The 15081-nt window shown below is 43.8% G+C and overlaps 1 protein-coding gene across 1 annotated transcript in view; it reads left to right on the top strand.

The window, feature by feature from the left end:
* p4ha1b (prolyl 4-hydroxylase, alpha polypeptide I b) overlaps positions 1 to 9138 on the top strand; it is a 55493-nt gene extending 46355 nt beyond the window's left edge. Inside the window, exons 10-15 of the mRNA XM_084322090.1 lie at positions 3538 to 3637; positions 3984 to 4037; positions 4241 to 4306; positions 4547 to 4615; positions 7025 to 7121; positions 7441 to 9138. Coding sequence (XP_084178216.1) covers positions 3538 to 3637; positions 3984 to 4037; positions 4241 to 4306; positions 4547 to 4615; positions 7025 to 7121; positions 7441 to 7511 — 457 coding nt within the window. The 3' untranslated portion in view covers positions 7512 to 9138. The remainder of the gene's footprint in view (positions 1 to 3537; positions 3638 to 3983; positions 4038 to 4240; positions 4307 to 4546; positions 4616 to 7024; positions 7122 to 7440) is intronic.
* The last annotated feature ends 5943 nt before the right edge of the window (positions 9139 to 15081 follow it).

Genomic DNA, 15081 nt, shown 5'->3' on the forward strand with positions numbered 1-15081 from the left:
GAAAGTGGGTAGTGATTCACATTCCTTTACACCTGTGGGTAGGGCGTTCCACATTGATGTGGCATAATTGCAAAACGTGTTTAGTCCCTTGTTTGAGCCGAATCTGGGTTTAACATGATTTGTGGAGCTCCCTCTGGTGTTGTGGTCGTGGTATTCACTGACCTTTGGGAAGTATTTTGACATGTACATGGGTACCTTAGTGGTGTAGTGCATCTTGTAGACCAGGCCCATTGCAAGTTGCTGTACTCTGTCGTCTACTCTAAGCCATCCTAGGATGTCAAAGTGGGCAGGGGTGAGGTGGGTTTTAGGAGTAAGGTCAAGCAGTAGTCTGACCAGTTTGTTTTGTGATGTTTGTAATTTTGTTTTTAGCGCCTTTGAGGTGCTTTGGTACCATGAGGTGCAAGCATAGTCGTAGTACCCTTGAATGAGTGCTCCTGGATCTGCCTTTCTCTCTTTGTCTGTGTCTTCCTCTCTCGCTGTTACTTCCCCTCCTCTCCTTTCACTGTCCCACTTTTATGCTTCTTGTATTTCTTCCGTTTTTTTCTCTTTCTCTCTCTCTCCCTCTCTCTCTCTCCGTTCCTTGTGTTGCGGGGATCTGTAGCTAAGGCGCCCCACAGTGCGTGATCCCCTAACTGGGAAACTCACCACGGCCATGTACAGAGTCTCCAAGAGGTAAGGGGTCAAAGGTCACAGGGGGGGGGTAAACAACGGCGTCCCCCCTACACCACACCATCTACGCATTCATCCATTTACCCACCAAAACCCTGGCCGCACTGTGTGTTAGTGTGTGGCTCATATCAGATGTATGAGCTGTTTGTGGCTGTACTGTGTGTTAGTGTGGCTCATATCAGATGGATGAGCTGTTTGTGGCTGTACTGTGTGTTAGTGTGGCTCATATCAGATGGATGAGCTGTTTGTGGCTGTACTGTGTGTTAGTGTGGCTCATATCAGATGGATGAGCTGTTTGTGGCTGTACTGTGTGTTAGTGTGGCTCATATCAGATGGATGAGCTGTTTGTGGCTGCTTCTGTGCTTCCATGTTCCATATAAGCAGGACTGACTAGGATTCTTCTCCCACATACAGTAGGCCTGGACACGGACACCCTGGTGTGAACAGACAAACACCTAGCATTAACTGTACACAGGCCCACACACACACACACACACACACACACACACACACACACACACACACACACACACACACACAGACATAGACACACACTGTCTATTGTTTTCCCATGGGGGAGATGATTGGGGGACGGAATTAACCATGCTCCAATTCAAACCAAGTGACTGACATTTGGATTGAAACTCTTTTTATTTTTTTTATTATCTTTTTATTTTATACATCTATTTATTTAGAAGGCTATAGTGGATTTGGGCTTTTCATTGGCTTTAACGACAGAAAGAGCCCTCTAGTGGAAGTTAGAAGAAAATATAGGGGGGGGGGGGGGGGGGGGGGTGATTCCCCCTTGTGGAAAATGTATTACTAAGTCAAATCCATGTCTAACTTTCCTGGGAGTTTGTTCATCTTATGTTGAACTTAAATGACCTTGGATCTCACTCTATACATAGTGCCACACCCAAGCCCCCACGTGTGTTGGGTTTTTGTCTTCCTGCTTATTATGTGTGCGGTTTTGTGTGTGTGTGTGTGTGTGTGTGTGTGTGTGTGTGTGTGTGTGTGTGTGTGTGTGTGTGTGTGTGTGTGTGTGTGTGTGTGTGTGTGTGTGTGTGTGTGTGTGTGTGTGTGTGTGTGTGTGTGTGTGTGTGTGTGTGTGTGTGTGTGTGTGTGTAGGCCTATATATGAAGGGGTTGTAAGTGTGTGATGTGTTAGTCTGTCTGCGTTTGAGTTTGTGTACGTGCCTGCTTGCATGTGTCGTGTGCATACACACAACCAAGCGATAGCTTAAGTCAAAAGAGATTGAACTTTCTTTAAACTGACTTCAGGGACCGTTTCCGAGAACTATTAACGTGCCTGGGAGAAAATGTGAGCGAAGAAATATTGGCCCACATTTAGCTCTTAATCCTCTCCAATATATAATTCATTGTCACCACTCCCCACTAGAAACTAATAAATCCTATGACTCAATACTCACACACACAGACACACACATATACACACATATACACGCATATACACACATATACACACACACACACACACACACACACACACACACACACACACACACACCACACACACACGCACACACACACACATACACGCACAAATATACCGGCATATACACACTCTTTTGAATTGATCAGAATAACTTATATGAGGTAATGTGTAATAGAGGTTTTCTCATTGGCTGGGAGATGTCTTAAAAGTCAGGAATGCAGCCAGTAAAAAGTGGATATGAGCAGATGCTTGGAGTTAATCCTCTAGTAGTAAAAAAGGAACCTTGCTTCAGCCACGTTTTTGTTTCCTGTGCCTCTCGTTTCACACGCTGTACGGCGACTTCATTGATGGCTCTGAAACGAGCTTCCATTTCATTGCGTGTGGTTTGACACATTTTATTTGGACACTTGTTGTTTTATTTGTAGTCCTAGACTCTGAAAAAATAGCCCCAGAAACGTGATGCGGTCGGTAAAACCGGAGTGGAGGGCTATTATTGTGCTTTAATAGCTGACATGAAAGAGTTCTTTGCCGTGGCCGGCTATGAGCTCATTGCATGAGACCCGCCTTGTTGGACAGTGTGCCACTATGGCAGTGAATGAGAGCTTTATGAAAGGTGGTAAGTGTGAGGAGGGTTTAACCCATGAAAACACATTCTTCGTGGGCCCCTGCCCGCTTGAGCCCTCGGCCAGACCCCCTAATAGACTCAAGTGTGTACTTATCAAGGCAGAGTGTACGAGAAATCCAAAACAAGTACAGTACTAGTAACACAGTACTTCAGATGGTGACCTGCCCTGAGCTGATTGGAGGTTCTGATTCCTGGGCTGTTTCCTACAAGTCTGTCCTCTTTTAAAAGGGCTTCCTGTTCTTCTCTCTGAGCCTCTGCTACTTTACATAATCTGATTCCTAGACGCATGAAGGCATTTTACCTCTGAGCTTTTCAGCATGATTTTCCAGTATGATTTTCCAGCATGATTTTCTATCTGTGCAGAACGTTATTGCCCCCCTGTGGGCAAGTATTCATACTGCATTGACCAGTTTACCTCTTGGCCGTCTCTTTTGGCCTCCCTGCTGCTCTCTACTCCGTGTATTCATACAGCTCTGACCAGTCTCTTTTGGCCTCCCTGCTGCTCTCTACTCCGTGTATTCATACTGCTCTGACCAGTCTCTTTTGGCCTCCCTGCTGCTCTCTACTCCGTGTATTCATACTGCTCTGACCAGTCTCTTTTGGCCTCCCTGCTGCTCTCTACTCAGTGTATTCATACTGCTCTGACCAGTCTCTTTTGGCCTCCCTGCTGCTCTCTACTCAGTGTATTCATACTGCTCTGACCAGTCTTCTTCTCGGCCGTCTCTCTACCCAGTGTATTCATACTGCTCTGACCAGTCTCTTTTGGCCTCCCTGCTGCTCTCTCCCAGCGCCTGGCTGACTGAATATGAGCATCCTATGATTGGGACTATCAACCAGAGGATTGGAGATCTGACGGGACTGGAGATGGACACTGCGGAAGAGCTGCAGGTAAAATGTTTTTTTTTATTATTAATTCTGTTGTTGTTTTTTATTTTGATTATTATAGTGCAACTTATTTCAAATATGTGTGTGTGTGTGTGTGTGTGTGTGTGTGTGTGTGTGTATGTACTGAGGACTGTACAGATTTGTTCATTTGGTAAACCTAAATGTACTCTATAATTGAGTATTGTAGTGTATTTAATGCCTCTGGGCAGCTCTGGCTGCAATTGTAGCTTACCACCACCGGTATGACTGTGTATGAACGAATAATGGACTCTGTGAAGCGCTCTGGGTGTCATGAAGAGCGCTATATAAATCCAAGTCATTATTAAGTCATTATTATTACCCCATTTAGGTCGCAAATTACGGAGTTGGAGGTCAATATGAGCCTCATTTCGACTTTGGAAGGGTAAGACACTTATCAGTCACACACATTGTTATTCTTTATTTTAAATCCTGTATTTATTATTTCTAATTGTCTTGTCGTTATTGTAATTATTATTGTTGAAGTACTGTCCTGTGATGTCTTGTGTATTATTGTTGTTACTGTATTTAAAGGACTTGTATTGATTATAGAGCGTCATGTTGACCTGTTGTATTGCCTCCCTGCAGAAAGATGAACCGGATGCATTTAAAGAGCTGGGGACTGGGAACCGCATAGCCACATGGCTTTTCTATGTGAGTCCTATGGAATTAGATTGTAGTGAACCAGCATAGTCAATTCAGTGTCCTCAAACTGCATAACATCATATCTAATTTATTTGTCAGGACTGCCTCCAATGCTAAACAGAGGATTCTCTCTCTCTCTCTCTCTCTCTCTCTCTCTCTCTCTCTCTCTCTCTCTCTCTCTCTCTCTCTCTCTCTCTCTCTCTCTCTCTCTCTCTCTCTCTCTCTCTCTCTCTCTCTCTCTCTCTCCAGATGACTGATGTAGCAGCAGGTGGAGCCACAGTCTTCCCTGATGTGGGGGCTGCTGTATGGCCTAAAAAGGTACCTAGTATTTTGTATATTGAATAAGAATTAGTTTAGTATGGTTTTTCCAAGGATTTTCAATATACTACTTACTGTAGCAGCATCTCTACACATTTGCCCTCATTGAGAATGCAAGGATCTATGAAGCCTAAGATAAGATAAGATATTCCTTTATTGATCCCCTTGGCCGGTTAACTTTCTCTTTTTCCACCTAAATGATTTTAAATGATAGTTTCACCCAAACACAACACTTCTTAGCTACACATTCTTGTTGCAACTAAGAGATTTGCTGAAAGAAATGTCTCTTGCATAGATCACTAGATGTATCAACTTATTTATATGAGTTTCACGTTAGCAGTTAGCATTTCCTGGATGACAGTGTGGCCAGCTGGGCAATAGGGAGGTGTAGTCTGACGTCACTGGTTGTTCCACCCGTATAGGGATTTATCATTGGGAAAATGGATTATCGGCTATTGTAACAATTCTGCCGCATGAACATTGGCAAGCTTTCCATTTTTGCACAAAATGAGTTCCCTTCTACCACTAACATGATTGTTTAAGCATTTTTGGTTGAAACAAAGGTAGTTATAAGGTTTTAAATTTGTCGTAAAAAAAGAACTACAATTACCACTAGGCAGCCTGTTGTTCAGTACACAGCGCTATTGGTCTGTTAGGCTGTCGCCTTATGCCCGTCACGAGTCATAGTACCAAGCTAGCTACAGTAGCTAACGTTAACGTTACCCCGCTAAATGCTATTACGTAGCATTATGTCTACTGTCGTGAACCATTTTAAATCGGGGCATGTAGAGGAGTTTCGGGAACGAGTCAAATGTGCAGGTCCTCTTCTCAGACCTGTGGGGCAAAGCACTCAACTGCACGCATCATGCCGGCTAGCAAGCTAACTAGCTACATGCCACGGCATGTTGATACAGGGTCATCCCTATGTTCCCCGGGTCCTATGTTCCCCGATTGATTGATTGATTGATTGATTGATTGAAAATATATATATTTCTTTATTATTTTATTAATTATTAATGTCCGCCTTGTTTTGAACTGGTTAAGCTTAGGCCCTCTTTCGAAGTTGGTTAAGGTTAGAGTTTGGAATCAGGGCTGGTGGTCTGACTATCTATCGCTACCGGGGAACATAGGACCCGGGGAATATAGACATGCTCCCGTTGATACGATAGTAGCCCCTTTCGTGACTGTGATGCACTCGGTGCATCACAGTCACGAAAGGGGCTACCAGCTAACTAACGTTAACGTTACAAGCTCAAACACCTTATAACTACTACTACTGTCGTGTCCATAAGTTCCCTGGCAGAATACTTAGTTTGTGAGGACAAAGGTATACAAAGAGGAGAGAACCATTTTAAAGTTCAAGTTCAAGTTTCAAGTTTCTTTCAAGTTTAAATCGGGGCATGTTAGGAGTTTCGGGATTGCCGACTAGCAAGCTAGCTAGCTAGTAGCTACTAACGTTATAAACTATACACAATATGTACAACGACACAATGATTTACATTAGTATTTACAGTGATTTAATATGCAGCGAAATAACGTTATACGATTTAGATTATAAATACAAATATGGTAACGTGGTTGTGGCTTTTACAAATAGTGGTTAGCTTTAGAGATAAATGGCTATGATCACGGAGCACTAGTGTTGGGTGAAACAGATACTAGCCACAGATTCAGGGTCAGTTATTTTCCCATTGTACGAATTGTTAAGCTTATGGAATGTAAGGGAAATCTGTGACTAGTCTGTGAGGAGGCTACGCTGTGGTGACGTCAGTCAGCAGCGCCAAAATAGCAGTGTAGTTTCCCAGCGAACGAAAACATAAACGTTGTTATTTTGCTACCTTTACGATTAATTGCGAATATTTTCATGTTGAGCTATAGATTGTGGATGAATACGCACAGAAATGGTACACCATGCCAATGTTAATGCTTTATTTATCTAAAACGAGCCGATTTAGAAATGGTCAATGGGGAAATACATTGCATTCCACAGAGGGTGGAACAGGAAAAAACGAAAATGACGAAACCACTACACCTCCCTATAGCAACCAGGATAGTTGCATAGTTGCTTCACACTCAGATTGTGAGGAAGTACAGAGAAGTTCCACCCCCCTCCAGTGGAAGAATGTGAAAAGGGCACTCTGGTGACAAGTTCTGCACCAATAGTCATCCTGTCTAAGAGGAGTTAACTGTAAAACACGTTTTTTTTTAGTGGAGGGGACCTTTAAGACATAAACATGTCACAACTCATATATTTTCTCATTGCCAAGTATCCACACCATTAAACTTAAGTGTCTTTACGATGTGGGTTTGAGACCAAAAGGTGTGCGGCCCAAGCTTTTTTCACGATAGATTAAGTTTATGGCCCCCACTAACCTTCAGTGTCTGTTGTGTTGTGTGTGTGTATTCCAGGGCACAGCAGTGTTCTGGTACAATCTGTTTCCTAGTGGGGAGGGAGACTACAGCACACGACATGCTGCCTGCCCAGTGCTAGTGGGCAACAAGTGGGGTGAGTCCCTGGCTGTTTGGTTCCCCATAAAGATGTGTCGCAGGATCCCAATAAATGTCTTTTAAAGTGGCTGTTGTAAAGCTGCCTTAAGCCTTGTCCTTAGTAACACCTTTATAGCCCAAGCTGCTTTTACTGTTCACTGACACACATCTTAATCATCTGATAGAATGCTGTAGGCATTTTTATAACCCGGTGTCAGGCAGACCTAGCTTTGGGTTTATAATACATGGATGCTGCACTACTACATTGTGCCCGCTAGATGTAGCCAAAACGCCAGACTGAATTTGAAATTATTATCTTGTTTTTTCTTCACTCTCAGTATCGAACAAATGGATCCATGAAAGAGGCCAGGAGTTCCGGCGACGTTGCAACCTGAAGGAGTCCGAATGATGAAAGGAGAAAGTGCTCACCCTTCCACGGACCCCTCCTCCTCCTCCTCCTCCTTTTCCTCCTCCTCTTCCTTGTGAAGCCCCGGGACCAAAGAACACTTCTGCCAAAGACACATTCTATGTATGGGATCTAAATGGCACCCCTTCCCACACAGTCTCCTCCTCACTCCCTCCTTCAGTCACTCCTTTCCCCTGCGCTGCTGTGCTCTGAGCCCAGAGAGGCACAGGTCGCCTGCACTCCGGGCGGTGTAAGAAGTGTGTGTTCTTAAGGTTGTTGGATGGATGTCTTTGGAGAAGCCTCACACTTTGTTCATCCCTCTGCGTGTCCTGTCTTTGAACTCTGTATGAACTCTGGCTCTGAGGTGGAGTTCCCCTTGAGTGGTGGTGACCTGAGACCAGTTTCCTGCCTTCAATTCTAAGCTTAACCAATTGCGGGGGAAACACTAAAACTGACCTCAGGCCAGATATGTGTCTATGGCTCTACTACATTAATGGTTTGTTACCAAACGTTGTGAAGATTCTCAAGTGAATTAATACTTGGATTAATGATCGTCTGAGTCTACATCTGTGTAATACATTGTTACCGGTACATGTTGCATATTTGCTCTGCCTCAAAGCTGTAGCCACTCTGACTCTAAATATTCACTTCAGTTGCATCCATTTACTGACAACATTTTGCACCCAAAGAATGATTAGAAATTCCGAGGGGCCCTCTGATTGGTTGGTTGAAACTACGTTTGACATGATTAGAAAGTTCAGAGAGGAGGATTATGACATTCTGAGGGGCTCTCTGATTGGTCTGTTGAAGCTATGTTTGACATGATGATTAACGTTTCGAGGGGCCCTTTGATTGGCTGACCAACCTCCCTACAACCAGTTAAAGAACTAAGAGGGCCTTGATTAAATAATTCCTCTACTAATTCAGCATTTCTTTTTTTTTTTTTTACATTTTATAAAAAAAATCTTAATCGATCTTTCAAAAGAATTATTCAGATTGGTTGGGGGCCCGTTAAGGAAGGAGGGGCCGTAAGCACAGTGCCTGATCTGCATAAGATAAGATATTCCTTCCTTTATTGATCCCCTTGGGAAATTCGGCCTAGGGGCACGATGGACCTGTATAATGTGTATGTGCACACACACGCACACACAGACACACATACACACACACACACACACACGCGCACACGCACAGACACACATACACACACACACACACACACACACCTACACACACACACACACACACACACACACACACACACACACACACACACACACACACACACACACACACACAGGTAGGACAGACCCTACGGTACTCCCATTATGCTGCACAGAAACTCATCAGCAATATCATCTTTTATATAAGAATGGTACCAAAATGCTTATGTGACGTCATTGAGGGCTTGTTTGTTGTGGAGCTAAATAAATAAATAATTCCAGGTGTTTTTGGAAGAGTTCCATCATCCGTGGGTATGATGCCCATTGCTTTTCTATGTGACACTATATGGGGTTTTCTAAGAATGAAAGGACTTTATTTATATTTTTGACAAAGCCCATTTTGTGTTTGTCTTTAATTGAAGTCTGAAATGGTTGTTTTCTACAATAAAGTATATTGATAAGTTAAAGATATAGATATATTGTATTATTATTGTTATTATATTTGTTCTGATTATTATTATTATTCCACCCTAAACATATCTGGTTCTCTGAAACTGTTAACAGCTACAGTTCCCAAACCTGGTTGGAAATCTCAACCACTACTCAAACCCCCCAAAAATGTAATATATCCATATAAACCATTTACATTTAGATCGATTTTCTGCCTTTTGAAATTTTGTCCAAATTCTTTATTTTTTTTATCCTACAAATTGAACAATTATCACCAAATTAGTTACAGAGCATCTCTGGACCAAGCTGGAAAAAGGAATCAGACTTTTGCTATTCCATTGTTTTGCTGTAGCTGGCCTTCAAATACTGTGGGCAGGTCTTATATTACAAAAACGGTCATATCTCCTGAACGCTTTGTGCTATTGCAACCCAATTGATATGATGAATATGATGTTTTAGTAACCATGACAATGGGTGGTGCCATTTGGCCAATAGGTGGCGCTGTTACCACCGGCTGTATCAGCATCACAAGTTTAAGATGTAAACGTAGCCATACTTAGTGTGGATGCCCTAGGCACATACACTTCTGTGTGCACTGGAAACTTATGGAAAATGCTGACATCATGAAAAGGCCCCATCCACACTATTTTCTCTGCAATCAGGACCATGGAGAGCATCCTGCAGCAGGTCATTTCATGTGAGTGTTTTTGCATTGTTGGTGTTTTTTTTTTTTTTTTTTTTATTATGAAGGTGGACAAACCATGGTTTAAAAAATACAGGCACATAAATGAGCCTCATACACTTCCACTGGGAGTAACACACATACACAGCCACGCCCGATGCACAAGCCACGCCCCCTTCCATATCTCATGAACCGTTTGTCATAGAGACTCACGGGTGGCGCCGTTGAACTCGGCGGGAAGATCCTATTTCATTGGCCTATGTTTGCCCCCTGTTTGTATGTCACGAATCATTCCGCGGTGCATAGGATTGGAACACGGATATGCAACAAAAAGATGCACGTCTTCAAATCCTTCAATAGGTTTTGTGATCTGCACGGCCTCAGCCAGCTCAACCCACACGTGTATGTGAATCAACTCAGACTACCATTGACCTCATCCTGACCTCTGACAAGTCCAAGATCTCCAATAAAGGGGTTATAGCATGCGGGTTAAGTGATCATTATATGATATTCTGTACCCGCAAAAAGCTAAAACAAAAGGCCGGCTGTCACAAAACAGTCACATCTAGAGACCTCAAAACCTACTCTAGCGAGGCCTTTAACCTTGAACTGGAGAGCCTGGACTGGTCAGATGAGCTCAATGGTACACTGGTTGAAGAAACATGGCTTGGTTTCAAAACCAAATGTTCAACAATACTAAACAACATGGCCCCCCTAAGAACCACCAGGGTAAAAAATCGCACTGAGCCGTGGATGCACACTGAAATACTGACCGCTATGAAAACCAGAGACAAAAAATGCTTTGAGTTTCGTAAAAGTCAGTCAAAGCTTAACAAAAGCACAAGCAGTGAACTCCAAGCCCACGTGACTGAACTCAAACTGGAAAGAAACAGACTAAGAAATGATGTAAACTCCATGATCAAAACTGCAAAAAAGAATTTCATCAATGACAAAACTGAGGAAAACAAAAACAAACCATGTGAACTTTGGAAATTACTCAATAATCAACTAGGCTGCAGTAAAAAACTTAAAACCAGATTCTCAAACATAAACATAAAGACGGACAACACACTCATCACAGACAAGCTGGATGTAGCCAATAACTTTTTTTGTATCTACTTTTTTCTCCCCATTTTCTATTTTTCTCCCATCCCAATTTCGTATTATCCAATTCTTCCCTCCCCTGTCTCGAACGTTGCTAGACCATGCCTCCCACTGGTCGGCTGCAATGTGGACGAAGCCTTGCATCACGTGTCCCCTCCGGTACACGAGGAGGCAGCCGTCGCATCTCTCAGTGGCGAGGAGTAACGCGTGGGAGGCTCACGCTGCCCCCGATACTTCCTGATTCTGCTGTACAGGCGCACCAACTGACCTGTAGGAGTCGCTGTCCACAACGTCCGATCCCCACCCACCGGCTTTCCCACCCCCTAATACTGCCAATTGTATTAGTATGAACGACCAGCCAAGCCGGAAGCAACGCAGAGAGCTGGCTCGAACCCAGCATCTCCTGCGTTAGTGGCGAGCGCCTTGCCCAATGCGCCACTTAGCCGCCCGGATTAAACATTTTCTTCACAAACATAGCCACAACACTGGTAAACAAACTACCGTCCCACTCAGGGCATTATGGGGTAGAACACATAGTAGCATACTACAAGAACCTAGGGGTCCACAAAGACGACTTCAAACTGGAAATGGTAACAACAATTGAGGTACTCAAAAAACTGAGCGCCCTCCAACCGAACAAGGCCACTGGCCATGACAACATCCCCTCCAAATTCCTCAGAGACTCAGCAGCCGCCATCACCCCAGTCATCACACACATAATAAACCTCCCCATAAAACAGGGACACGTCCCCAAGGACTTCAAAATTGCGAGAGTAACACCCCTGCACAAAAAGAGCAACAAATTAGACCCAGGCAACTACCGCCCTGTTTCTATCCTTACCTCCATCTCGAAAGTCATGGAAAAAATAGTATACGAACAGGTCGAAAAGTACCTTGCGGAAAAAAAATCTAATCTACGAATTCCAATCCGGCTTCAGAACATCCCATTCTACTGACACATGCCTTCTCTATTTAAACGACCACATCAAACAAGAGGTGGACGCGGGCAAAAACTGCGGCATGGTCATGCTGGACCTACAAAAGGCCTTCGACACTGTCAATCACACCATTCTGATTGACAAGCTAAAAGCAATTGGTTTTGATAGTCTATCAGTGAGCTGGATGCAATCCTACCTGGAGGAGAGAGAACAGATGGTGGAGGTAAACGGTACCCTACCCCCCCCCCTCCCAGTGAGCTGTGGTGTTCCACAAGGAAGCATACTAGGACCGCTACTGTTCCTAATTTATAATTTATGCAAATGACATGTCGTCAGCTTGTGACTGCAACTTGTTCCTGTTCGCGGACGACTCAGCCCTGCTGGTCTCTGACAAGAACAAGTTACAGGTTGAAAAAACCCTCAGCTCGGAACTAGGCAAAATCTGCATATGGCTCGCTGATAACAAACTATCATTACACCTGGGCAAAACAAATCATAATCATCACTTCGGTTCAAATAACAAACTCAGCAAGACCGACGGCTTCTCAGTTACAGTGGGTGACAATATTGTCACAAGGAAAGATGAAATTACATACCTAGGTTCCATCCTAGAGGCAAATCTTTCCTGTGACAAAATGGCATCCAATGTAATAAAAAAAGTCAACCAACAAACTCGATTCTTGTAGCGGATCTCCTCTCTGGTAAACAAGAATACCCTGAAGACTCTGGCAGAAGCACTCATTCAAGGGTACTACGACTATGCTTGCACCTCATGGTACCAAAGCACCTCAAAGGTGCTAAAAACAAAATTACAAACATCTCAAAACAAACTGGTCAGACTACTGCTTGACCTTACTCCTAGAACCCACCTCACCCCTGCCCACTTTGACAACCTAGGTTGGCTTAGAGTAGACGACAGAGTACAGCAACTTGCAATGGGCCTGGTCTACAATATACACTACATGACCAAGGTACCCATGTTCATGTCAAAATACTTCCCAAAGGTCAGTGAATACCACGACCACAACACCAGAGGAAGCTCAACAAATCATGTTAAACCCAGATTCGGCTGAAACAAGGGACTAAACACGGTTTGCAATTATGCCACAACAATGTGGAACGCCCTACCCAAAGCTGTAAAGGAATGTGAATCCCTACCCACATTCAAAACCGCTCTTAAAGAGCACCTACGGGAGGCTGCAATTCTAAACTGGCCACCGTAAATGTCCAAACCCCCCCACCCCCACTTAATAGACAGTCCCCTCCCCACCGTATGTATATTTCTCTCCCACCCACCCACCGCATCCAAATGTACAGTCTCCTCCCCACCGTATGTATATATTCTCTCCCCACCGTGTGTATATTTCTCTCCCACCCACCCACCCCCTCCTATAATGTACAGTCTCATCCCCATCATATGTATAAAAAAACGACAAGAGTCCATGAAAACAGCCACTGACATGAAACCCACAAAGCAACCTTTACATGTTGTGTAGATGAACTGGCTAAAGCAAATGAGATTAATGGTTTTTCATAAGTGGGTTGACAATTATGACGTCTCTGCTGAATGCGACATGGCACTTGATGGTATTGCTACCGATGGCATTAACAGGCTATAGAGTTCGACCCTAAACCTGTCAACATGTTCCTTAGGCAAATCAATGTCAACCCGGCCACGGGTCCAGAGATGCTATCTCCGGTTTTACTATTAAAAAACACATGCAGATGAATTGACACCCTGCTCTGGGCTCCATTTTCCAGAGCTCCCTAGATTCCAACACACTGTAAAAGCACAATGGAAAAAGGCAATCATCACAGACATATTGCTCTAACTTAACCTCTAACCTAAGAAGCTCATGGTGAGCAGGCTGGGTGTAGGCCCACAGTTAGATATCTACCACACACACACACACACACACACACGCGCACACACACACACACACACACACACACACACACACACACACACACACACACACACACACACGCGCGCACACGCACACACACACACACACACACACACACACACACACACACACACACACACACCCTGCGGCCGATGAATGTCACCGTTCATTGTTAAGTGGTGCCACTCATTCCTCACCAACCATATACTCAGGTCAGGGTGAACAGGACCTTGTCTGAACCCTTGACCATCAGCTCTAGCGCCCCCTCCCACCTACACTAACGAATGCACATGTGATGCAGCACTGTCTGCTAACAATTACGTGATAAAGTTTTCTGATGGTACAGTACAGCCATCCTGGGTCAGGGTCTACTATCAGATACAGCTGTTGACATTTGACACACAGGATTATCTGGATAGAGCTGCGACGAGGTGTTCCGATTTCTTTTTATATCTGGTACCATTTTGCTGTAATTGGCTGAAGAAATGTTTGGGGATGGGGCCTTATTTAACAATAATTGCCATAAACTAGTTATATCTTTAACCAATTTTGTAATAACCATGTATTTTATGTATGTGATCTGGGGGTGACCATGATGACACATTTGGTGCCATATAAAATATGCGTGTGTGTGTGTGTGCGTGTGTGTGTGTGTCAGCGTTTCCGTTAGCCGGTAATTACCGGTTTTTGACCGGCAAAATCTGTTGAAGTCCGACTTATTTAATATCTCCGGTCTTAATGTCCGGTGAAAATAATTCCCTGAGTCTAAGCACAATTTGATTATTTGAATTGTATTAAAATAGGCTAAAATTAAATAGCCTATGCGATGAACGAAACGATCATTACATTTGTTTCCTCGTTGCTTCTAATAATGACAACGACGTTGTCAGCGAGAGCTTAGTGCTGGGTGTGCGAGTGCATGTGAAGCTGCAGAGCCAGAGAGGCAACGGCACAATGCAGTATTCCATCAGTACTCCAATTCGGCCATTTTCAGCCAATGTTGGGTGGGGGGCGCTGTTGTGCGGTTCCCAGAAAAGAGCCAATAACAGCTGAATGAGCTTCTCTGCAGCGCCATACTCTTTGCAAATAAATTGTTGCGAGGTGGAGAGAGTCGTCACGCAAACCACGATAATGTTGCCGCCTCTCTGCTTTCTCAGTTCTTCGCTTGATATAATTAATACAAATGTCCAATATAACGGAATTCGTTAGCTCATAAAAATGTGATTATAACAGACTGCTGTTTAGTGTCGTACCGACTGCCCACATACGCGGTCTATTTTAGTTCAAGTCAGCAGCAGCACGGAGTATCGAGGGACTTATTTTATTTGG

The sequence above is a fragment of the Notolepis coatsorum genome (genome assembly GCF_963971535.1).
Source record: "Notolepis coatsorum genome assembly, chromosome: 9".
NCBI classification, from domain to species: domain Eukaryota; kingdom Metazoa; phylum Chordata; class Actinopteri; order Aulopiformes; family Paralepididae; genus Notolepis; species Notolepis coatsorum.